Raw genomic sequence first — 24,737 nt, 5'->3', positions numbered from 1 at the left:
TATGGAGTTCTCTCTTACACAACTCCGCTAACACAGACTGCGAACTGATTATGACTACTCCACCCTCCTCATGCCCAAATTCTAACCCTCTGTAATCTGTCACGATTTTCTTACTCATCTTGTCTTGCTGGCAGCCCACATTCTATATTTGATCTCACTGAGGCTTGTTAATTTTAAGCTTGTGTCATCTTTAGTTAGTGGAAGCATATATGCCATAAGGTAGCTAAGCACAAGATTGAGAGAGGGTTGGAGACAGACTTCTGAACATTGCCCCACAGAACCACCTAGTACATATAAATGTTGCTGGAAAAGTGTAACTAAAAATCATAACAGGAAATAAGGTATATAAACAGGAAGTATACAAATGGTATGAGTATTTTTAAAATAATACCTGTAAATGAAAACTCTTATTGAATTTCAGGGAGAAAACCAGACAGAGTATTTTTTAGGATTAACACCAGTTGGGGTTGTTGTCTACAAGAACAAAATCCAAGTTGGAAAGTATTTCTGGTAGGTGATCTGAAATGTACACTAATTTTTGTTTTCTTACCTCACTTGTTTTCATTCTAAGTTAAAAGGTTCTCCGTTTGATTGCAGGCCAAGAATCACTAAGGTGAACTTCAGAGAAACACAGTTTGAGCTAAGGGTGCTGGGCAAAGATGTAAGTAGTCGTTTGGTAGTACAGAACTTGAATACTGCTGAAAATAGATATATTTTGTCCAAAAGTTTCGTCTTGCACTCATCAGGACAATTCGCATGAATACCAATGTAAGGGAAACAACAAATTTGTACCAGATGAAAAGAGAGTGCTGATTGGTTGGCAAGTGGACTCTGATATGTAGAGCTGTTGCCATGGAGAATGCACCAGTTTATGATAACTGACAGTCAACATTTGAGCAACAGATGAAGCTGGCTGTTTCACGCTGCTACTATGCAGTCGCAACAGCTCGCCAGTAACAGGATGCTGCTGTCAAGCCAAAAAGATATTCTGCCTATCTGACAAATGAGTAATGTGATATATTTAGTTTCAATGCCAGTGTGATGCTAGGTATATAGGCCATACGTCCCAAAGACTGGCAGATCGTATCAAACAACATGTCCCTTCCAGTGTTTGCATTGGGTAAGGTACAAGCCGTACCCAACCAGCCTGTACTTAGAAAACTCAAAACACAGTGTCCAACATTAGATGTGATTCCGCGATTGGACAACATTTGCTAAATAATCCTCAGTGTGCTAAGTATTATGCTGACAATCAATTTAAGATTGTCAGTCGGGCTCGTAGTTTGCATGTACTGGAAGCTACTTACATTAATACACAGGGCCCTTTTCTTTGCAGACAGACATTGCGCTTGTTTCAGCTAAACAAAGTAAGTGACAGCCATTCGCTGGTTCATTCCTCAGGGCAATGCCTTGACCAATCAGAGTCCAGCTGCCTGGTTTAAATTTCAAACAAAGCTTGGCAGTTAACTATCAGTCACCATAAACTGGTGCATTCTCCATAGCAACGCCTCTACCAATCAGAGTCCACTTGCTAACCAATCAGCACGCGTCTTCTCATACAGTATAAATTTGTTGTTTCCCTTACATTGGTATTCTTGCAAATTGTCCTAATGAGTGCAAGACGAAAATCTTTGACGAAATGTCTCTATTTTCAGCAATACTAAAGATGTGTTACATCAGCATGATTTTTTCCATTTCTCTTGCCATCATTCCTTAAGACTCTTCTTCATAACATTATTATTTCAGCTTGAATTAAATTTTGTGCCATTAAATAAGAATTGGGTTGATATTTCCTAAATGTATTTCAGTTCGAAATCAAATGGAAAATATTCAAAATGAAGCCCGATGAGATGAAAATAAAATTCATGGTCTTTCTCACTTCCAGTGGCACATACAATTTTCATTGAATATCGCAATTAGTCATTTTACCATACACATTAAAAGCAGCCAGCTGAATGCTGAATTTTCAAAACTCATATGCTCTCACAAAAGGCCTGATTCACTTATCCCCATACTGCCTAATTTTCAGTACATTTAAATAGATGTAAAGTCAGCCACTGCTAGCCCCAATTTCTGGACCAGTGCTGCCTGCGAGCACCATTCCTTGCCAGCAGTGTCCGATGGGGAATTAACGTATTAGTTCTGTTACCTACTGATTAAGCTCCTGGTCAAGCAACATCTTGATTTTAAATAAAAGCAAAATACTGCGGATGCTGGAAATCTGAAATAAAAACAAGAAATGCTGGAAATACTCAGCAGATCTGGCAGCACCTGTGGAGAGAGAAGCAGAGTTAACGTTTCGGGTCAGTGACCCTTCTTCGGAACGGTTGGTACCCTTCTGGTAGAGTGGCGACCAGAATTGCATGCACTATTCTAAGTGTGGCCTAACTAAAGTTCTGTACAGCTGCAGCATGACTTGCCAATTTTTATACTCTATGCCCCGACCGATGAAGGCAAGCATGCCGTATGTCTTCTTGACTACCTTATCCACCTGCGTTGCCACTTTCAGTGACCTGTGGACCTGTACGCCCAGATCTCTCTGCCTGTCAATACTCCTAAGGGTTCTGCCATTTACTGTATACTTCCCACCTGCATTAGATCTTCCAAAATGCATTACCTCACATTTGTCCGGATTAAACTCCATCTGCCATTTCTCCGCCCAAGTCTCCAACCGATCTATACCCTGCTGTATCCTCTGACAATCCTCATCACTTACCGCAACTCCACCAACCTTTGTGTCGTCTGCAAACTTACTAATCAGACCAGCTACATTTTCCTCCAAATCATTTATACAAAGATCAAAGGTCCCAGCACTGATCCCTGCGGAACACCACTAGTCACATCCCTCCATTCAGAAAAGCACTCTTCCACTGCTACCCTCTGTCTTCTATGACAGAGCCAGTTCTGTATCCATCTTGCCAGCTCACCTCTGATCCCGTGTGACTTCACCTTTTGTACCAGTCTGCCATGAGGGACCTTGTCAAAGGCTTTGCTGAAGTTCATATAGATAACATCCACTGACCTTCCTTCATCAATCATCTTTGTCACTTCCTCAAAAAACTCAATCAAATTAGTGAGACACGACCTCCCCTTCACAAAACCATGCTGCCTCTCGCTAATAAGTTCGTTTGTTTCCAAATGGGAGTAAATCCTGTCCCGAAGAATCCTCTCTAATTATTTCCCTACCACTGATGTAAGGCTCACTGGCCTATAATTTCCTGGATTATCCTTGCTACCCTTCTTAAACAAAGGAACAACATTGGCTATTCTCCAGTCCTCTGGGACCTCACCTGTAGCCAATGAGGATGCAAAGATTTCTGTCACGGCCCCAGCAATTTCTTCCCTTGCCTCCCTTAGTATTCTGGGGTAGATCCCATCAGGCCCTGGGGACTTATCTACCTTAATGCTTTGCAAGACACCCAACACCTCTTCCTTTTTGATAATGAGATGACTGAGACTATCTACATTCCCTTCCCTAGGCTCATCATCCACCAAGTCCTTCTCTTTGGTGAATATTGATGCAAAGTACACATTTAGTACCTCGCCCATTTCCTCTGGCTCCACACATAGATTCCCTTCTCTGTCCTTGAGCGGGCCAACCTTTTCCCTAGTTACCCTCTTGCTCTTTATATACTTATAAAAAGCCTTGGGATTATCCTTAATCCTGTTTGCCAATGACTTTTCATGACCCCTTTTAGCCCTCCTGACTCCTTGCTTAAGTTCCTTTCTACTGTCTTTATATTCCTCAAGGGATTTGTCTCTTCCTAGCCTTCCAGCCCTTACGAATGCTTCCTTTTCCTTTTTGACTAGGCTCACAATATCCCGCGCTATCCAAGGTTCCCGAAACTTGCCAAACTTATCCTTCTTCCTCACAGGAACATGCTGGTCCTGGATTCTAATCAGCTGACGTTTGAAAGACTCCCACATGTCAGATGTTGACTTACACTCAAACAGCCGCCCCCAATCTAAATTCTTCAGTTCCTGCCTAATATTGTTATAATTAGCCTTTCCCCAATTTAGCACCTTCACCCGAGGACTACTCTTATCCTTATCCACAAGTACCTTAAAACTTATGGAATTATGGTCACTGTTCCCGAAATGCACCCCTACTGAAACTTCGACCACCTGGCCGGGCTCATTCCCCAATACCAGGTCCAATATGGCCCCATCCCTAGTTGGACTATCTACATATTGTTTCAAGAAGCGCTCCTGGATGCTCCCTACAAATTCTGCCCCATTGAAGTCACTAGCACTAAGTGAGTCCCAGTCAATATTGGGGAAGTTAAAATTACCCACCACCACAACCCTGTTGCTTTTACATCTTTCCAAAATCTGTCTACATATCTGCTCCTCTACCTCCCGCTGGCTGTTGGGAGGCCTGTAGAAAACTCCCAACATCGTGACTGCACCCTTCCTATTCCTGAGCTCCACCCATATTGCCTCGCTGCATGACCCCTCTGAGGTGTCCTCCCGCAGTACAGCTGTGATGTTCTCCTTAACAAGTAATGCAACTCCCCCCACCCCTTTTACATCCCCCTCTATCCCGCCTGAAGCTTCTAAATCCTGGAACATTTAGCTGCCAATCCTGTCCTTCCCTCAACCAAGTCTCTGTAATAGCAACAACATCATAGTTCCAAGTACTAATCCAAGCTCTAAGTTCATCTGCCTTACCTGTTATACTTCTCGCATTGAAACAAATGCACTTCAGACCACCATTCCCGCTGTGCTCAGCAACATCTCCCTGCCTGCTCTTCCTCTTAGTCTTACTGGCCTTATTTACTAGTTCCCCCTCATTTATTTCACTTGCTGTCCTACTGCTCTGGTTCCCACCCCACTGCCACACTAGTTTAAACCCTCCCGAGTAACGCTAGCAAACCTCGCAGCCAGGATATTTGTGCCCCTCCAGTTTAGATGCAACCCGTCCTTCTTGTACAGGTCCCATCTGTCCCGGAAGAGATCTCAATGGTCCAGATATCTGAAACCCTCCCTTCTACACCAGCTGTTCAGCCACGTGTTTAGCTGCTCTATCTTCCTATTTCTAGCCTCACTGGCACGTGGCACAGGGAGTAATCCCGAGATTACAATCCTAGAGGTCCTGTCTTTTAACCTACGACCTAACTCCCTGAACTCCCCCTGCAGGACCTAGTCACTCTTCCTGCCTATGTCGTTGGTACTGATGTGTACCACAACGTCTGGCTGTTCACCCTCCCCCTTCAGAATGCCCCCTGTCCATTCAGAGACATTCTTGACCCTGGCACCAGGGAGGCAATATACCACCCTGGAGTCTCTTTCACGTCCACAGAAGCGCCTATCTGTGCCCCTGACTATAGAGTCCCCTATAACTATTGCTCTTCTGTGCTTTGTCCCTCCCTGCTGAACAACAGTTCCAGCCGTGGTGCCACTGCTCTGGCTGCTGCTGTTTTCCCCTGATATGCCATCCCCCCCAACAGTATCCAATACGGTATACTTGTTAGAGAGGGGGATAGCCACAGGGGATTCCTGCACTGACTGCCTGCCCCTTCTGGCGGTCACCCAACTATCTGCCTGCACCTTGGGTGTAACCACTTCTCTAAAACGCCTGTCTAAGACGCTCTGTGCCACCTGCGTGCTCCTAAGTGCATCCAGTTGCCGCTCCAACCGATCCATGCGGTCTGTGAGGAGCTGCAACTGGGTACACTTCCTGCAGATGTAATCGTCCGGAACGCTGGAAGCGTCACGGACCTCCCACATCTCACAGGTGAAGCACTTTACCCCTCTAACTGACATTTCTAGCACTAATTAATAAATTAATTTAAGATAAATAAGTACTTATTAATTCCTTACTAAATTGTTCTAACTATATGGTCCCTAGTGCTAGATTCCTACTATAAATATTAAATGCTAACTAAATACAGCAATCTCCTCCCTCTGGTTTAGTTACTCTACTTATTAATTAGTTAATTCGGGTTTTAATCAATTTTTATCAATGTTTTATTTTCAAATTCAGTAAAAAAAAATCCCTACCAGCCAATCAGGTCACAGCTTTCCTGTGACGTCACTTTCAGTTTTTTTTTACCAGAGGTAAGTTTTTTATACTTACCGGTCCGGAACTCTGCCCTCCAGGTCTTCTCCCAGTTAGCTGTGCTCTTTGGAAGCTCTGGGCTCCCCTCACTCTGAGGACAGGAAGGAAATGAAAGGAGCTCCTCGCTCCCTCCTTACCGAACTTCCTCACTTACCAAACTTCCACTGTAGCACTTTGTTGCAACCCAAGTCAGCACTAAGATGGCTCACTTTTATACCTACTCACTCTAGCCCCCTGAAAACTGGCTTAAACCAATTCTCTAATTAACAAGGTGCAGCTGCAAGCGGGGCCTGAGTGAACCCTGTTTAAAGCTGGTCTAAAACTCGCCTTCCCCAACCCTAACAGCAACTGTTAAATTGATCTGCTAAATAAAATACAGATTAGATTTAAGATAAAATTAACCCTTAATTATCCTCACTTACCAAACTTCCACTGTCGCACTCTGTTGCAACCCAAGTCAGCACTCCAGTGCAAACAAAAGCTTCCTCTATTATGTCCGAATCACAATCCCTCAGTGGCACCCTCTACTGTAATATGAGTACAGTTTCTGAGATCAATTGTCCTTATGAACAAGCTGCCAGTTTGGTGCCAATATGAGCAGTTTTGGCCTGGGTTCCTATCTTGAGTTGAAATTGGGTTGAGACTGCCTATACCTATTTTCACATAAAACTCCTGAAGAAAAGACAGAAAAGAAGAGATTTTTACTCAGAAGTCTGTGCTAGATTTGAACAGGTCCTAGAGGCAAAGGTGCATTGCAGTGGAGTTATTTAATTTTCTAGCTCCATTACATTTTGGCATGCTGAATATTAGAAAAATGGGAATAAATGTTATCTTTACTGGCATGCAGCTTTAGTGCTAACAGATGGTTATCATTTCACACTCTGTGCTTATTGCCCAAGTTAACAATTTTAAACTGTTGAATCTTACAATAGGAACCAGTCAGTCATGGAGTTAGATATTTAAATTAAGGCTGTGATGAATTATTACAATATTTTGGAATATTAACTGAGATAACTCAGTGATGTGAAGGAAAATATTTAGTCCCTGCAGTTGAAAAAATATACAAAGGACACACCGTTGAGTAACAAAAGTTGATTTAATGGTATGTTTTCCTGCATGAGTGGAAGTGGAGAATATTGCTGAAGAAATTCCTTCTCAATGATGTGAAAAGTTCAACTTCTAGTTCTTCTTATGTTTTATGCTATTGTAACATTTTCCACATTTTATCAGCATTAAAGCATAGAGACAGATGCATTTGCATAGATCTTAAGACCTTAAGCCGTATTTCCATTGCCCACCAAATACAAGTACAGAGACGAGCGCGATTTGAAGATCACGTTCTCGGAGGTCAGCACCGGGACCCACTGCCTCCAGAACACAATGCCTTTTTAAAAGGGATGTTGGCAGCAAGGAATGGGCCAGGCGCACACTTCCATTCAATTGCCTGTTGAGCTGCTTCAGATGTGTCTTAGTGTGGATATTGCTGAAGCTGGAAGAGTTTAATGTCATGGTGGAGAGTTGCAGGAAGCCGGAGAGGGACGTGAGCCTGCTGGCATCATGAGGGCAGCTGGGGATGGCAAGGGAAGGCCTGGTGAATGTACAAAGCTCAGCTGAGGGAGTTTAGTTGGGAACAGGCTACTCTGACATTGGATAGAGCAGCCAGAATGAGTTTCAGCAGATGTAACCTCCTGGCTAGGAGAAGGCAGAGGAGCACAGCGGGAGGCTGCAAGGGGACATGGGAAATCCCTTGAAGAAATACCTACTGACCCCTCTACAGGGGTTCCAGATAGAGGCACAGAGGCAAAAGAACCAATGCCACCTACTCAGCAGGCCAACCATTGAGCAGGCCATCGGCCTTGTGAAGATGCCATATGACTTATCTGATTAACAGATCATTTATCCTCATACTTTAATCTAATTTTATAGGCATGGTGCTTTCTCTGTTGGCAACATATATCAAAAATTTGGGCTGGAATTATCTATTGCACCTGTTGAGCTCCATGACAGATTCCTAATTTGTGTTTCCTGTAGGTCAAACTCAGATGTGGAATGCAAATTCTTAAGATTGCCTTTTGATGCGACCAAAAAAAAACCTGTTTTCAGATCATTTTTTAAATTCCAGAATTTGAACTTTGAAATTGCATAGGGAAAACCAACACATATTAGATTAAAATTTATACTTAGGCATTTCACGTGAGTGAGCATTAAAGCACTTTACACAGTTTTACAGCATTTTTACAGGATTCTGTTGCTGCGATCACCCTCCAATACCCTCCTGCAAGGGTCTCGGTCATTGTGGTGGTCTGCTGTGCTCTGCATAACATGGCCCTCCAGAGAGGTGTGGAACTTGTGAACAGTGATTCCCTGGAAGGAGATAGTTCATCGGGGTAGGAGCAGAAGGTACAAGAGGAGGAGGAGGAGCAGAGGAGGATAACACTGAATGTTGCACCACGAGGTGGCCTCATCCTGCCATCTTCTGGGAAGAGGATCTCCCTCCTCGCCCTCATGGCCTCCAGCATTAGATCCAGGTGGGCATTGCGGAAGGGAGAGTCTGCCCTAGTGCCAGGCTTATAGCTCTCCTGTGACATCATGCTTCCCTCTGGTGCTGTGGAAGGTAGATTTCTCCCTCAGGACAACCAGCAGCCTCAGTGCTGGCTGCTGTGGAAGTCTACATAGCCTCATACTTGATGTGACCCACTGCCATTTTTAATTCTACTGGTTCTAAGAGGACAGGAAGCCTGTCTTCTTATTGGCTAAGGATAAGGGTTTAGCCATTTGAAAATTGCAATCTGAATCAGCTTCCCACAGGAGGCAGGTTTCTGACCCAAAATCAGACCCAGTTCCTGTTTCCTATCCCCAGAATGAAAATCCAGCCCTTTATTCATGCTTGTTGAAGTGATGCTTAAAGATATTTTGAAGTAATATCATGTTGGGGCCATTGATTTATTGTCAACAATAACACAATGTGCAATATTAACAGATAAGTGTGGTGCACTTATTGCTGTAAAACTGTGTAAAGTGCTTTAATGCCCACTCATGTGAAATGCCTAAGTATAAGTTTCAATCTAATATGTGTTAGTTTTCCCTTTGTATTCAAATTCTGGAATTTAAAAAGTGATCTAAAAACAGTATTTTTTTGGTCACATCAAAAGGGAATCTTAAGAATTTGCATTCCTCGCCTGAATTTCATCTGTAGGAAACACAAGTTAGGAATTTGTCATGGAGGTCAACAAGTGCAATAGATAATTCCAGCCCAAATTTGCGATCTATGTTGCCAACAGACAAAGCACTGTGCCTAAATAATTAGATTAAAATATGAGGATAAATGATGTGTTAGTAAGTTATATGGTTTCATGCCTACTCTGCCTTTTAAGTAATGCATATTAAATTGCATTCTGACACTTTAGATGGGTTGGCCAATATTGATTGAACAAATATTCATAAAGGAGCAGTGTACAGATTAACTGCTGAGGGTTGTTGTTTAAAGAAGCTAAACTAACAACATTCCCTCAACTTGTATCTTCCTTGCCATTTTCTTTTGGTGGTCAGTTGTGTGAATCTGTTGCTAATTTTATTCCTAAAATAGAGCACATAATCTGACACTTCAATTCGGTGCTAAGAGAGTGCTGCATTGTCATAGGTGCTGCTTTCAGATGAGATGTTAAACGAAGACTCTTTGTGGGTGAATGTAAAAGACTCCCTGCTAGTATTTAAATAAAATCACAGAATTCTCTTGGTGCTCTGGCTAATATTTCTCCCTCAAACAACATGTCTAAAAATAAACTAACTGGAATTTTATAACATTGTGGAACCCTGTTGTGCGCAATTGGCTGCCACATTTGGTTACATGACAAATAACTTTACTGTAAAAGAAATTCTTCAGATTTGAAGCAGTTTGGGACATCCTAAGAACACAAAATGCATGCTGTAAGTGGAAGTCCTTTCTTTTTATTCTGAAAACAAACCTTTTCAAGACAGTTAGAAATGTTGTGCAAAACACAAATGTTTTAATTCCATTGAAATTACAGGTTAACAGTTTCCATAACAGGTCTCACAGCAATATTTTTTCTGGGTATTCTCATTTTTTTATAGGAGATTACAGTTCACTTTCAAATTTCTACACGTGGTTTACTGACTGCACAGTATATAGATGGACATTTCACCATGACTATCTCAGAATAGAATACAGGGGGTAGAAGTCATGTTTCACCTATACAAAGCCCTGATTGGAACACACCTAGAGTACTGTGAGCAGCTCTGGGCACCATGCCTTCGTAAAGATATATTGGCCTTGGAGGGAGTGCAGAAAGAAATTTCTGCTCATCTAATATCGGATGTCAGGTAAACAGCATGACAAGTGAGAGGCAGTGAAGGGGTTAAGATGAGGTAAAGCTGGGTGTCAAAAAAGGAAAATGTGGGACCTGATGAATTTTCGGATGATGTCAGTGAGGGGCAGCATGTAGATGAGCAACAGGAGGTGGCTATGGATAGATCTTTGGCAGATTCCAGAGGATGCTATAATTTCTGTGTTTTTGTAATTGATAATTGATGTTTGAAAATTTTAGCCTCCAAAGTAATAAAGAAAACCAACTTTCAATAGTAAGCCACAAAATGGAAGAATTTCTATGCCAAAGTGTACTACTGTACCAAAGAGTCAATAGTATTGATGACCAGAAATGTCAACACAAATACTTGCTGATGGATCTGTTATATACGACTGAAAAGTCGCCTTGTCAGCTGATGAGGTGGTTTACAAAAGGAATCCAGTAGTATGCTGGCTGAAAATTGTGAAATCCCTTTTGCATGGTATGTTCTTAAGGATTTTTCATGTTTAAGGTATAGGTATTTTGTTATATATCACCTCATAAGCCAAGCAGGAAGAAAGTACAAGCAAAATACTGCAGATGCTGGAAATCTGAAATAAAAACAAAAATGCTGGAAATGCTCAGCAGGTCTGGCAGCATCTGTGGAGAGAGAAGCAGAGTAAACATTTCAGGTCAATGTTCATCAGTTCTGATGAAAGGTCACTGACCTGAAACGTTAACTCTGCTTCTATCTCCACAGATGCTGCCAGACCTGCTGAGTATTTCCAGAACTTTTATTTATATTTCAGGAAGAAAGTACAGTCTTGATTGTTAGAACTACTTTCATAACTGTCTGTACAGATCCACCAATGTGCCAAAGTAGATGATAATTTGAATTTAATAGTACAATAACCTTTCATGCATTTTATTTAGAAGTGGAAAGATGGACAAATCTCAGCTTTCCATGTTGAAGGAGCATGGAAGGAGATGCCAACTTGAACCATGGATATCAAAGTTGATAGTTATCCAAATGTGGCGTTCTCTGTTAATAAGTGTATGTGTAATGCAGGGGAGGGGGTCACCAACACTTTCAGTACATGGCTATGATATGATTAGCTTTGTCCTGGAATTCAAACATCTTCCTCAGATCTGGGAATGAGAGTCAGTTTTCTCTATTAGTTTGAGAGAAGGGTGAAAATCAAAACATGTTTGCTGCACTAAATAGTTCCATTGCTTGTCACAACCTATGACAGCCTTATATCTTCTCTCAGATAGGGCTGCAATCCCAAATTAACCCAGCTGTTTGTTGTATCCTTCCTTGGGAGATGGATACATTCTTATGACATGAACAGCAGGAATTGCACAAGTTTATTATTTAGTTTACTTGATAATCTGGAGTGCTGGTAGACAAAGTCATTGACATTATTGTGATGGCAAGCTACTAAGGTTGCTCTTAATTCATATTGTCAATAGCAATTGATAAGATTCAGAGCAAATCATTATCTTCCTTCACATTTATGAGAATTAGAACTCTTACAGTTCAACATTAGCAGGTGCCTGGACACCTGGGCAGCCAAATAATGATGTTTGTCATTTGAGACACTTGCCAAACTGGAAATATTTTTTACCTTGGATGTTCTCTTGCCTCATTTGCTTCTGAGCCTTCCCTCTTATCCATTGTAATTGAGCCAGTCTTTCAAAACATTCTTTAAATATGACTCCCAAGATAGAGAAAAGGGTCGAGTAGACCACATCAAAAGGCTAGGTAGGAAGACTCATGGAAACATTGATTGGCCAGTTTGGGTGGTGTAGAGTCACATTATTGGTCTAAGAAGGAGTATTGGAAGTATATCAGCTGGGATAAGGAATTGGAAGCAGATTGGTAAATGGGGAGGAAAGCTATTTGGGGCATATTGAGTGGATATAATGATTTCAAGGTGGAGGTTTCAAGGGTATTGAATATAAAGCATAAAGATATGCCTTCTTGCTTGTGTCTATGTATTGAGAAAGTTGTCTGTTTTTCAAAATTATTTTATTCCCTGAATTCCAACAATACTTCTATTATTATGCCACCTAGGGATATACACAGTGCAGCTGTGCTACCAGAGTTCACATTTAAATCCTAGAATTTATTCATTGAGAAAAATATCTGTTCACTATTAACTCAGAAAGTTGTATGCTCAAAAAAGGGATGTTAATGTAGAAATATATGAGGAAAAATTACCACTGCTAGCAACCAGCCAAAGTTTAAATTGAAAAGAGCTTCTGTCGGCCAAAAATGTTAATTGAAAGTGCTGATTTATAGTACAGAGCCTGGGCATGTCCTGGGCCACTGACTCTCTTGCATTGTTCTTTAACTTTGGATAATTAAGACAACCATTTGATTGGGAAGATAAGACAGCAATATGTGCTTTAATTAATTTTCTATTAAAGTTCACAAGGCAGATAAAGACCTTGGGCTGAATTTTTCCGATCTCGGTGGCAAGCTTCAAAAACGGCGCAGCGCGCGCACGAGATGTGCACTGCGGAGCTGCCATGATATTTAGCACGGACTCTCATTTAAATAGAAGGGGCGGACTACCCGCCCCCCCCCCACCCAATAACAAGGAGGGGGCGAGCGCTCCGTCCCCGGCAACGGTATCCGGCATCACTGCGCAGGCGCTGGCACCATTTTTAAAGGGCTTTAAGCCCTTATATGTAATTTTAATTTTTAAGGACACAAGCAATAAAAATGCAATGTGCAAAATTTAATAAATGATTCAAGTCCCTCTTCCACCCCCCGCCAATGACTGAAAACTTTATTGATTGCCTTTTCCCCCCAAAAAAATCCCATTTTCCGATTCCAAACTTTGCCCCCAAAAATATATTCACTTTGACGGGCGGCACAGTGGCGCAGTGGTTAGCACCACAGCCTCACAGCTCCAGCGACCCAGGTTCAATTCTGGGTACTGCCTGTGTGGAGTTTGCAAGTTCTCCCTGTGTCTGCGTGGGTTTCCTCCGAGTGCTCCGGTTTCCTCCCACATGCCAAAGACTTGCAGGTTGATAGGTAAATTGGCCATTAGCAATTGCCCCTAGTATAGGTAGGTGGTAGGGAAATATAGGGACAGGTGGGGATGTGGTAGGAATATGGAATTAGTGTAGGATTAGTATAAATGGGTGGTTGATGGTCAGCACAGACTCGGTGGGCCGAAGGGCCTGTTTCAGTGCTGTATCTCTAAACTAAACTCACCATCCCTTCCACCAATCACATGAGTTTTCCCCGCTCCCCTCCACCCTGAAAACATAACTCCTCCCCCCTCCCCACCAGTGTTCCGCCTCAGATCTCCGAATGGAGATCCGAAGGGGCAGGAGTTCCGGCAACCGGTCGGAATATCGGAGCGGAACAGCCATCACGACGAGGTAAGTACTTATTCATTAATTAACATTTATTTAAATGAAGTTTCCATCGCTGAGCAGCAGGGTTCAGTGCCACCAGTAATATGGGGCAGGGCCTCTCCTGGAGGTATTTTCCAGGCCCCCAGCCACGACCCCTGTCGCCAGGGGGGCTGGTAAAATCCAGCTCCTTGTCTCCATGAAGCCAGTGTGTTTATGTGATCAATCAGTCTGCTGACAGTAATCAACTTGGAAACCCTACAGGCACTGCCTTGTTATCAATTTTGAGGTAAGGTTTCAGTGAACTTTGTCCTTAATGCATTCATTGAACCTGAAAGACCTGGAGATATAATGTTTAAATATCAAATACTAGTTTATGGGAATATGGTCATTGTATTTTATAATTTATTATGTACCACTTCAGAGTACATGTAAAAATTAAGTGCAGTAATTTCATTGTATATAATTGATGGGGAAACAGTAAAATAATTGTAAGAAAAATAGAAAATGCTGAAAGTTCACAGCAGATCCTTGGTCATCTGAAGAAAAAATATAGGTTAATTTTACCAAATAAAATAATAATAACATGAGTTTCAGAAAATAAATGTTATGTAAAGCTTATGAATGCTAACTGCCTATGAGAAATAAGTATATCTGATTAACTTAATTTACCACATGGAAAGTCATAATGAACGACTCTGGCAAAAAACGCCTTTAGTTCTTGAGCATACTTTTCAGTCCAACACAGTGAACCATGGCATTTTTCACTGAGCTGCAAACGATTACCCAGAAACAGCTTTGTTTCCAAACCAGCCACTGTAGCAAAACCTTGATTGTACCAAATTCTCCTTTATTCGAGATCAGCAAAGTGCAACAACATTCATCTGACAAGCTGTGTTGTAAAATAGTACTTCACTTTGCTATCTTGAAAATTCCATTCTCAGGCTCAAGGTTAATGTTGGAATTTTGAATATTCTAAACATTTAAGGTTTTTTAAAATTGCACTGAAGTCTTGAGTGTTTTTTTGTTCCATGCCTGTTCAGAGTACATCATCAAATGTTTTTCATTCTATTAAAGAAATAGGTGGCAAATTTAACAGAACTGTCCAGGCCCAATTTCATATTAAGTACTCAATATCGTCCCTGGTCCAATCTTGGGTAAATCCATGTCCACCTCACACAACTTCCAAGGATGGGTAGGTTGGAGGTTGTGAGATCGTAAAAAAAATTTTAATTCTCAAACCCAACCCCAACCTGCTCAATTCCCATTTTAACGGAGACAAAGCCGCTCTCAGGAGGCAGATTGGTCACTAAAATACTTCAGAGCGACTGCATGCTTCCATTTTAACTGAATTTTAATTTGCAATATATGGAGGTCAGGATTCTTGGGCCTCAGGAAGCCTGTCAGGTAAAAGAAAGTGAGAGGGGGTGGCTCCATGAGATAAGTGCAGTTACTTGTGGGCAAGAGGAGCAGGGCTGTTTCCCCCAGACCCAACAAGCTTACCTCCACACAATAATAACCCGCAATGCCCAAATTCCCCTTCCGTTGTCTGAACTCCGCCACAGTGTTCCAACGGCCCAATGATGTATGACCGCCCCCCCCACCCCATTCCACTCCCCAGCTTCTTTCCCATCCATTCGGCAGCCAGCTTTTCAATTTGGCTGGCTATCAGGCAGGAAACCTGTTGAAAAAATGTGAAAGATATTATGCCATTAAATTTAGCAGGATGTGCGAGAAACCCTCACTTCCAGGAATCCCAAACACGCTCTCTCCAGCCCCCTCCATGATCACTGACCCCTGCCACTCTCACCACTACTAAACCTATCTGCACTTCTGCTGTGGCCTTTTCTGGAGCCTGCCCCACCCAACAGCTAGCTAAGCCTGTCAATCAGATGGAAAACATCTATTATTTTAACTCATTACTGTGTAATAGCGGCATTTGAATATTATATTTATTTTATGGAGATGTGCCTTTTTTCATTGCCAGACTTGTATGGTAACTATGAAACACCAAAAAGGTAAATTAAATTTCATCTAATTACTTACTTTTTTTATTTATAGTGCACTGAAACATCATACTTCTTTGAGGTACCTAACAAAACAGCCTGTAAACATCTATGGAGATGCTGTGTGGAATATCACACATTTTTCAGGTATGTGCCATAATATTCCATTACTCCTAGATCTGAAGAACTAACAGAGCAGTAAAGCAGGCCTGATTTTCTCCCAAGCAAATCCCTGTAGACCATGTCACAATACTCTCGCAGCTGTTCATTTGTACTTTAATTATAATCTCAGTAAAAAACATTAAAAATATGTGTAGTGTAAATTTATGAAAAGGCTCGCATTTTGCAAATAAAATGTGTATATGCTACACAAAAGACAAATATAATTTTGTGGTAGCCAAGCACTGTGCAGAGACCACAGTTAGACATACAATTTCATAAGCTTATGTTTTATCCAAGTTATTTACATATATCTTCTTCTTCTTCTTCTTTGGCCTCCTTGTCTCAAGAGACAATGGGTAAGCGCCTGGAGGTGGTCAGTGGTTTGTGGAGCAGCGCCTGGAGTGGCTATAAAGGCCAATTCTAGAGTGGCAGACTCTTCCACCGGCGCTGCAGATAAAATTTGTTTGTCGGGGCTGTTACGCAGTTGGCTCTCCCCTTGCGCTTCTGTCTTTTTTTCCTGCCAACTGCTAAGTCTCTTCGACTCGCCACACTTTAGCCCCGCCTTTATGGCTGCCCACCAGCTCTGGCGATCGCTGGCAACTGACTCCCACGACTTGTGATCAATGTCACAGGACTTCATGTCGCGTTTGCAGACGTCTTTAAAGCGGAGACATGGACTGCCGGTGGGTCTGATACCAGTGGCGAGCTCGCTGTACAATGTGTCTTTGGGGATCCTGCCATCTTCCATGTGGCTCACATGGCCAAGCTATCTCAAGCGCCGCTGACTCAGTAGTGTGTATAAGCTGGGGATGTTGGCCGCCTCGAGGACTTCTGTGTTGGAGATGCGGTCCTGCCACCTGATGCCAAGGATTCTCTGGAGGCAGCGAAGATGGAATGAATTGAGACGTCACTCTTGGCTGACATACGTTGTCCAGGCCTCGCTGCCGTAGAGCAAGGTACTGAGGATACAGGCTTGATACACTCAGACTTTTGTGTTCCGTGTCAGTGCGCCATTTTCCCACACTCTCTTACATATATAATGAGAGGGATATGGGAAGTGTAACATTGATTTATTTGCCATTTCTCCATCTCTTTAAATCATTGGTAAGTAGGCTACAAGGGAGCTTAGCATCTTGCAAAGGTTTTTGGAATATTGTGTGATGCTGTCTTTGCTCTGTAAAGGTGCAAGCATTCTGAAGACATCACATCAAGTGTGGAGTGCAGTGCTATAATTAATCACAGTGCAGTGCCTGATCTCTGTCATTGCAAATTGTAAATATGTACATCCTGCATAAACTGTTTGGAACACTACAGAAAGATGCCTGCACATTGTTGATTGTTTCAGGGCTATTCCCAAAACCCTATTCCAGCACACAAAATTTGTCATGAAAAGTGTTTGGAGAATCCAGAACAATGGGACACCTGCCCATTTAGACTCATGTTCAAATGGGAGCAAGCTTTTTGCATAGGTTTGCTTCAAATGTAATAAATGAACAATGATCATAGAAATACAGCTGAAGAATTACTTCTAACTGCCTAACTCCTGGCTGAATGTGGTTTTACATATTTATTTTGTTCATTATCATCTTTATTTTCAATTTTTTTAAATATCTAAAAGATTTTGTTGCTGCAAGTGCTCAGACAATATGGGCCTGAAAACCTATGTATTGTGCCATAACTATTCTGGTGCAGGACTTGCATCCAATTTCTACTTCCTGAAATCAGGGGTATTTACAGAAGATGGACAGTTACCTGCACCAGCAGTGTTGCACGTTGGGTGCCTAAAAGGTGGTGTGGAGGAGAAAATTTGCAATTGAGGCCAGCCGCAACAGAACAGAGACAACAGGGATAGATGAAAACATTTTCTGAGTAACCAACAGTTCCTTTTGTAGAAAGTCTTTGGGATTGGCTGCTGTGAGGAAACTGGCCTTTAACCTTTACTGGAGCTACTTCCATCAGGATGTGCTTTATGCAGGTGAATCAAATCGTATGTTTGTATTTCTTTTCCTGACATCAGCCAGAAAGAGAGTAGATGCAAGAATCACATGTATGCAATGACTAAAAAAAACCCTGGTGCAGTGGAGACCTGACATAACTAGGTCCTGACCAAAAATCCACATTGCTTTCCCCACCACAGGGGAAAAATTGGATAAGGCCCGAAATGGGTGCATGGATGACGATTAAACCCACACCTATTCATTGCGATGCTGTAAATGATATTAGCATGCAGCCCAGTGCTAAATGCATGCTTGTCTCAGCAGGGGACAAAAGTTTGTGTGAGGTTAGTACCATTTAAACCAACCTGCACTACTTAAAGTCAGCCTGCACCTCTTAAAGGGAAGGTGCATTCTGACTGCAGGTGCAGAAACTGCTTGTGGAGGAGTCTCTGAGCAGGAGGAAGAGTAAGAATAGCGCAACAGGGCAGAGAGCATGCTCTAAGGTTCTCTAAGTCATCACTGGAGGCCTGTGGAGGTGGACAAGGAAGAAAATGAATCACTAGCTTCACACACCACTGCATTCACCCACCTATTAATAACATTCTCTATCAAGTACGACTCATACCTAACATTCATGGCCTTACCTCACCCTCATACACTTCACCGTGCTGCAAGCCTCATACCCAGATCTCTCAGCTGGCACACGCTGGCAGCCATGTAATTATGACAGCCACATCACCCGGACCATTGCAACGCACTCACTGACACACGTCCCTCTCTCCTGAAAGACAAGGTTGCATGTAAACACAGGCAGCAGTACCTAATGGGTGGGGTCAGGAACAGCTACATGCCCTCACCCCCATGGAGGACATGGTGCTGACCATCAATGGAGAGGCCATGACTGAGGCTGCAGCCAGTGGTGGAGCTGAAACCATAGAAGATGACAGTATGTTCATATCTAATCCAACTTCTCACATCCTACTTCCCTTTCATCCTACAATGTCTTCTGATTTACAAGCTGCAGGTGGAGCACCTTTTGCTTTCCCCCGCTTTCCTCACACAACCCTACCCTTGTGCTTTTCTCCTTTCAGATATCCAAGACCTGCCACTTGATCAAGCACTGGTGTGGGAGCATGAAGTGCAAGAGGGGCAGGACACTGATGATGAAGAAACACTGTCGCTTGATCTCACACTTGCAACCACCAGCTCAGATGCTGGCACTGCACAAACTTTAGAAGGTAGTGGAATACTGCGTGCAGTTCTGGTCGCCACATTACCAAAAGGATGTGGATGCTTTGGAGAGGGTGCAGAGGAGGTTCACCAGGATGTTGCCTGGTATGGAGGGTGCTAGCTATGAAGAGAGGTTGAGTAGATTAGGATTATTTTCATTAGAAAGACGGAGGTTGAGGGGGGACCTGATTGAGGTGTACAAAATCATGAGAGGTATAGACAGGGTGGATAGCAAGAGGCTTTTTCCCAGAGTGGGGGATTCAATTACTGGAGGACACGAGTTCAAAGTGAAAGGGGAAAAGTTTAGGGGGGATATGCGTGGAAAGTTCTTTACGCAGAGGGTGGTGGGTGCCTGGAACGCGTTGCCAGCGGAGGTGGTAGATGCGGGCACGATGGCGTCTTTTAAGATGTATCTAGACAGATACATGAATGGGCAGGAAGAAAAGAGATACAGACCCTTAGAAAATAGGCGACATGTTTAGATAGAGGATCTGGATCGGCGCAGGCTTGGAGGGCCGAAGGGCCTGTTCCTGTGCTGTAATTTTCTTTGTTGTTCTTTGTTCTTAGAGACGGGATCTGCACGTAGTGACTCACCGGACATGAGTGGCCTGCAGCCAGGGCAGTAGGAAAGGGTACTGCAGGTGCCCAGAGGGTGAGGTTGCACCTGGGTTCTGCTACAGGGGGACTCAGATCTGGACTTTGATGGGGCAGTTTACAGAAAACAGCTGATGGACATGCACAGTGAAATGCTTGGTACACTGGCAGGCCTGCCAGAAAGCTTGCTGTTAAGGAGCATGGAGGAGTCTGGCACCAACTTGGCACAGAGCGTTGCGCAGAGCTTGGACCCATTCTTTCAACCATGGAAGTGGTAGCCAACATGACAGAACTTGTGCACCCAACCTAGATGCAGTGTCTGATGGCCAATGTCTCAGCTTCCATTGCAGTACAAGCAGGAGCCACCCAACATCTGAGTGCTACAATCAAGTAATCTCAGCTTGCTGCCATGCAGGTTCAGACTGCTGCCCTCATGGCTGTGGATACCTGTGCTCAAGGGGGCTTGTAGGCTCTCACAGCAACCCAGTAATCTGCCATCCAACAGATTACTAGGACTGCTAAAGCAAGAGGAGTGGCAGTGGCTCCATGCAGCAAGAACCTGCTGTCCTCTCTCAGGATGACTGCATTTGTCCTCCCACCTCTGTCACTCTGCTAGTGCCCTTGCTGTTGCCTGTCAGCCAGCCAGCTCAGACAGCTGCTGCCCAAGCCGAGGTGGTACAGCCTGAAGCCAGGACTTCTAGGCCCAGAACTGCTCGAGGGCATCCTGCATAGCCACCTGCAGTCTCCCCCACAGATGGTCAGTAGTCTTCTACCAGCCATGCTTCAGTGACTGGGGTAGCACTGCGCAGGAGTACTAGGCTAGGCAAAAGTACCGGCTAGACAGGCACTAAAGAAATACATAAGGGTGATTAGTTGACTTTCGTATGGAATATTGGATGGTTTGTTTGATACTTCTGGTGCACGCCTTTAATGCCTGCACTACTGACCTCCCCAAAATGGCATCCAAAGTGGGTCATGCCAGAAGTATGCATGTGGCGTAGACATCAATTTGGAATCAAAATGGCACCCATAGCACTGAGACAATGGCACTATGGAGCTGGATTTTGCAGGCTACATCTCCTCACCGACTTGAAAATCGCAGAGCAGCATTTCTCATTCATGTTCTTCCTTTACTCAGTTTTTTTTCTTCATTTTTTTTCTTTCATTATCCCTTTTCTGCTGAAGACATGATTTTATTCTGGAAAACAACTGCATAGGCTTGGGGTCATGTGCCCAAGTGATCATGGCAGTGAGGAGTCAGTGTTTATTGAATTGTTGAGCAGCTCGATAGCTGAGCCTGGTCCTGCTCCTGCTTCATGTCCTTCCTAAGTGTACAGCAGATGCAAAATATTTATCTTAAACTGCACCTTATAAAGTAGTACTGCCATTTTCCCACTGCTGGAGAACTATAATTTGTTAACTCCACTTCTTTAAGTAAAATCCTTTCATTTTATTCAATCAGATTGCCTGAAACCGACGAGTATTCAAATTCTATGTCACGAAAACTTAGCAAGCTGGGGTCTCTAGGGTACAGACACCGATACAGGTAATCAGATTTCACTGAACAATTGCTTTGCTTAAAGAAAGAAAAATTGTAAAGAGAAGTTCTTTATCTGAATTAATTTTTGTGTTTTAAAAGAGGAAGAGTAACGAAGACTTTAGTAAATTAGGGCATTGTAAGAATTGAGATATTTTTTCTTAATAGCAATGCAATAATTGTTGGGTTTGTCATTCAAATTGGGAAAAACATTACATGTTGAACATTATTGTTACTGAATTATTTATTTCTCCCTTATTGATAATTGATCAGTTCAATTATTTTTAATGAATATTGATTCCGCTAATAATATGCTGCGATTTCCTTTTTAATCTTGTGCTCTCTAATAATCTCCATTTTAAGTAAGTTACAGTGTTACAATGCTTTATTAGCCAAGCTAAATTTAATAACGTGTCCCATGAAGTTGGATCTTTATTGAACAGACTAAATCCCGAGAGTCTGCAAACAAAGCCAATACTCAAATAGATACCCTTCCAGTTTTAAAAATTAGCACAAAACGTTTCCCTTTTGGATCAGGCCAAATGGAATTATGTACTATTACTTCACATTATCTGTGATTAATAGACATTATTTTGAATACGGCAGCTAAATTTTCAACTGCACTGTAACGTAGGATTGTACATCTTTGTCAGTATCAAAAAGGAGTAGAAAAGCAATATCTTTTGTTAATTATATTTAATAATGATCTGCAGTAATTGCATCAAAAACAAGAAATGCTGGAATCACTCAGCAGGTCTGGCAGCATCTGTGGAAAGAGAAGCAGAGTTAACGTTTCGGGTCAGTGACCCTTCTTCGGAAGAAGGGTCACTGACCCGAAACGTTAACTCTGCTTCTCTTTCCACAGATGCTGCCAGACCTGCTGAGTGATTCCAGCATTTCTTGTTTTTGTTTCAGATTTCCAGCATCCGCAGTATTTTGCTTTTATTGCAGTAATTGCATAATTGTTTCCCCAGCCTAGAGGGGGCCTCGTTCACGAAATGACTGCATTTCTTGTAGTAAAATGGCTTCTTTTTTTCCATATATTTCATGTTATTTGAAGGATCTTTTGTGGCTGTAACGCATGGGAAAAACATTGGATCTTGTTAATGACATTAGTTAATATTTGCAGGCTGGGAAGAAATCATTTTCTGTATTTAGATACATTTAAATTTGACAAGCTGATACAACATTTTTATTTAAGGATTCAAAGTAATTTGAATAACAAGTGTACTTGCAATACTGCAGTATCTCACTTTGAGATTGGTTGCTGTGTTCATTGTATCATCATTCCCACCTGATATACCCCGCCAACTGTGAGACTCTTCCAGATCCCATCAACAGGCTTGCATTTGTACAGCCAAGTCTATTTATTGATGCATGGAATTTGCAGATGTAATTTTAGCTTTGTTCCATTTAATAACTACAAATTACAATTGTGTTAAATAAAGAGTTGGACTTCACACCTAGGGCTAGATTTTGTGTAGGAGGCAGGGCTCCCGGCACCAAGCCAAAAAGGCAGAGAGAACCTCACTTCTGCCTTTTTTCAGCCACCGGAGCGATCTCTGGTCTTTTGGGGTGTAAGTTTGAGGAGGCAGGATCCCTGTCCCTTTAAAGTCTTAATAGGGCCAGGGATCCCGCCCCCAAGCACTGCCAGCCATTCACAGGGCTGGCAGCTCAGCAGTATCGGCAGCACCACCAGGAGCGCTGGCCACTGCTGGTACTGCAGAGGCCTCAGACCCAGGCCCAGCGGTGGAACCCTGGAGAAGAGGTAAGTGGCACGGGGTCGCTGGGGCCAGTCCGGAAGGTCCAGGTAAGGGTTGGGATGGGTAGGGGTTGGGCGTTCAGTCCAGGTGGAGGGGGTCACCCGGGGTGAACTGGTTCCCGGTGGGGTTCCTCTGTGAGCCACAAATTGCCCACAAAGGAGGGACCGCCCCAAGCCTGCAGGGAGGGCGCTTCGTTTTCCAAGGCGTCCTCGACGTGCAGCGGAAGCCGCCCCACCCCCCCCACCCCCCACTCCCCCCGGTAATGTCCCAGCAGCAGCAGTAAGAGGTCCTTAAGTGGCTGTTAATCGGCCACTTACAGGCCTCAATTGGCCTCTGGGCAGGAAGGCCATTGTCGGCCTGTCCCACCCCTGGGAGAATCGGAACCGGCAATCCGGCTACTGCTGCTCTGATTCTCTGCGCCCCCGCCCCCTCGTCACGAAACCCGCCATCGTGTGGAGAACGAGATACAGCCCCTAGAATTGGGCCAGTCAATTGATTTGACTGGTACAATCTTACCCACTTACGTTGACATGTAGGGGCCATTCTAATTTTGGTGATATAAGCAGCTTATTGACTTAAACGCACATTACATACATTTGGATGTTTCCACATTTCATAAATTAAAAGTTATTTATATACAAGAAATAGTAAATATTTATTATAAATACAAATAGTTATGTATATGTAGTATATAAATTTAAAGTAATAAGACTACAATAAATTATTTTTGAGCAGTGGTAAAACAGCATTTCAGCTAAACCGAGACCAATCCATTGAGCTCCCGCGGCCTGATCAGAACGTACAGAGAACTCGCAGTAAAACTTACCCTAAGAGGATGCTTCACTCTCAGCAGTCAGGTAAGCTGGATAGCAATGTTCTAATAACTGCAGCTGGGACACATTTTAGCACCTATTTACTGGCCATCATATTGATTTAACACTTGAGTTTTTCGTTCAGCACATTGCAAATATATAAAATGCTTTTCTCCACCCCCCAACCTGACGTAATTAGAGATAACCAAAATATATTGCCAAGCAGTTCAAAACATTCTAGGTGAAGCACATGAAACACATTTCTGTATGGTATTGCAGTTTTTGGCAGATTTTCCATTGTAAAGTTTGTTAGAGAGAAAACATTTAAGAAGTTGCACTGTGACAATGTCATAATCTCTTTTTTTTCTGCTGTTTACTGTAATGAAGTTGAAGTAAATTTTCAACTTTCTTCCTCCCAGTGCAGAACTTTACATCCTGGAAGTACATTTTAGGAATTTGTTTGTCTACCTCCCATGATTTGTCTGTCCTAAAAAATTAATGGACATAAAATCATGGGGGTATGTGCAAAGCTGAGTTGTTGTGCATGCTGAAAAGGAGTCTGCTCAAGATAGGGAGTGTAACAGTTACAATATAACAGGGGACCAATGTAAGATAGCAATAGACGGTAGTTGAAGAGCTGAGTAGGAAAGTGTAGGACAGCTAGTTTAGCTACGGTTAAATAGCAGATTAATTTGCCTCCACAAAATGGTGTGGCTGTGACATTCCTTGAAGGCATCTGGAATTAATCGCTGGCATCCCAGTTTTCTTTGTTGTTTTGATGCTGCTACCACTCAGGTTCTTTGGCATTTTCACCCTATTACTTTGACATGGCTTTGCTATATTGATAATTAAGATTATTGCTGAAGCCTCAGGATAAAAAACTATGGTGGGTATAATAGACAACAATTACTCAGGAATTCCTTGGGGTGGGTTTATACTGTTGGCCAACCACGAGTCAT

At 42.8% G+C, this 24,737-nt stretch overlaps 1 protein-coding gene across 5 annotated transcripts in view; it reads left to right on the top strand.

The window, feature by feature from the left end:
* Nucleotides 1–24,737, top strand: part of epb41l4a (erythrocyte membrane protein band 4.1 like 4A) — a 402,316-nt gene that overhangs the window by 280,692 nt on the left and 96,887 nt on the right. For all 5 annotated transcript variants that reach the window (XM_068029826.1, XM_068029828.1, XM_068029827.1 and 2 more), the window contains 5 exons: nt 422–510; nt 598–661; nt 15,799–15,890; nt 21,129–21,212; nt 23,702–23,823. In XM_068029826.1, the coding sequence (XP_067885927.1) occupies nt 422–510; nt 598–661; nt 15,799–15,890; nt 21,129–21,212; nt 23,702–23,823 (451 nt within the window). The remainder of the gene's footprint in view (nt 1–421; nt 511–597; nt 662–15,798; nt 15,891–21,128; nt 21,213–23,701; nt 23,824–24,737) is intronic.

This window comes from Heterodontus francisci, chromosome 4, assembly GCF_036365525.1.
Source record: "Heterodontus francisci isolate sHetFra1 chromosome 4, sHetFra1.hap1, whole genome shotgun sequence".
Classification (NCBI taxonomy): domain Eukaryota; kingdom Metazoa; phylum Chordata; class Chondrichthyes; order Heterodontiformes; family Heterodontidae; genus Heterodontus; species Heterodontus francisci.
The sequence above is the reverse complement of the archived record's forward strand: the minus strand, read 5'-3'. Positions and strand labels throughout refer to the sequence as shown.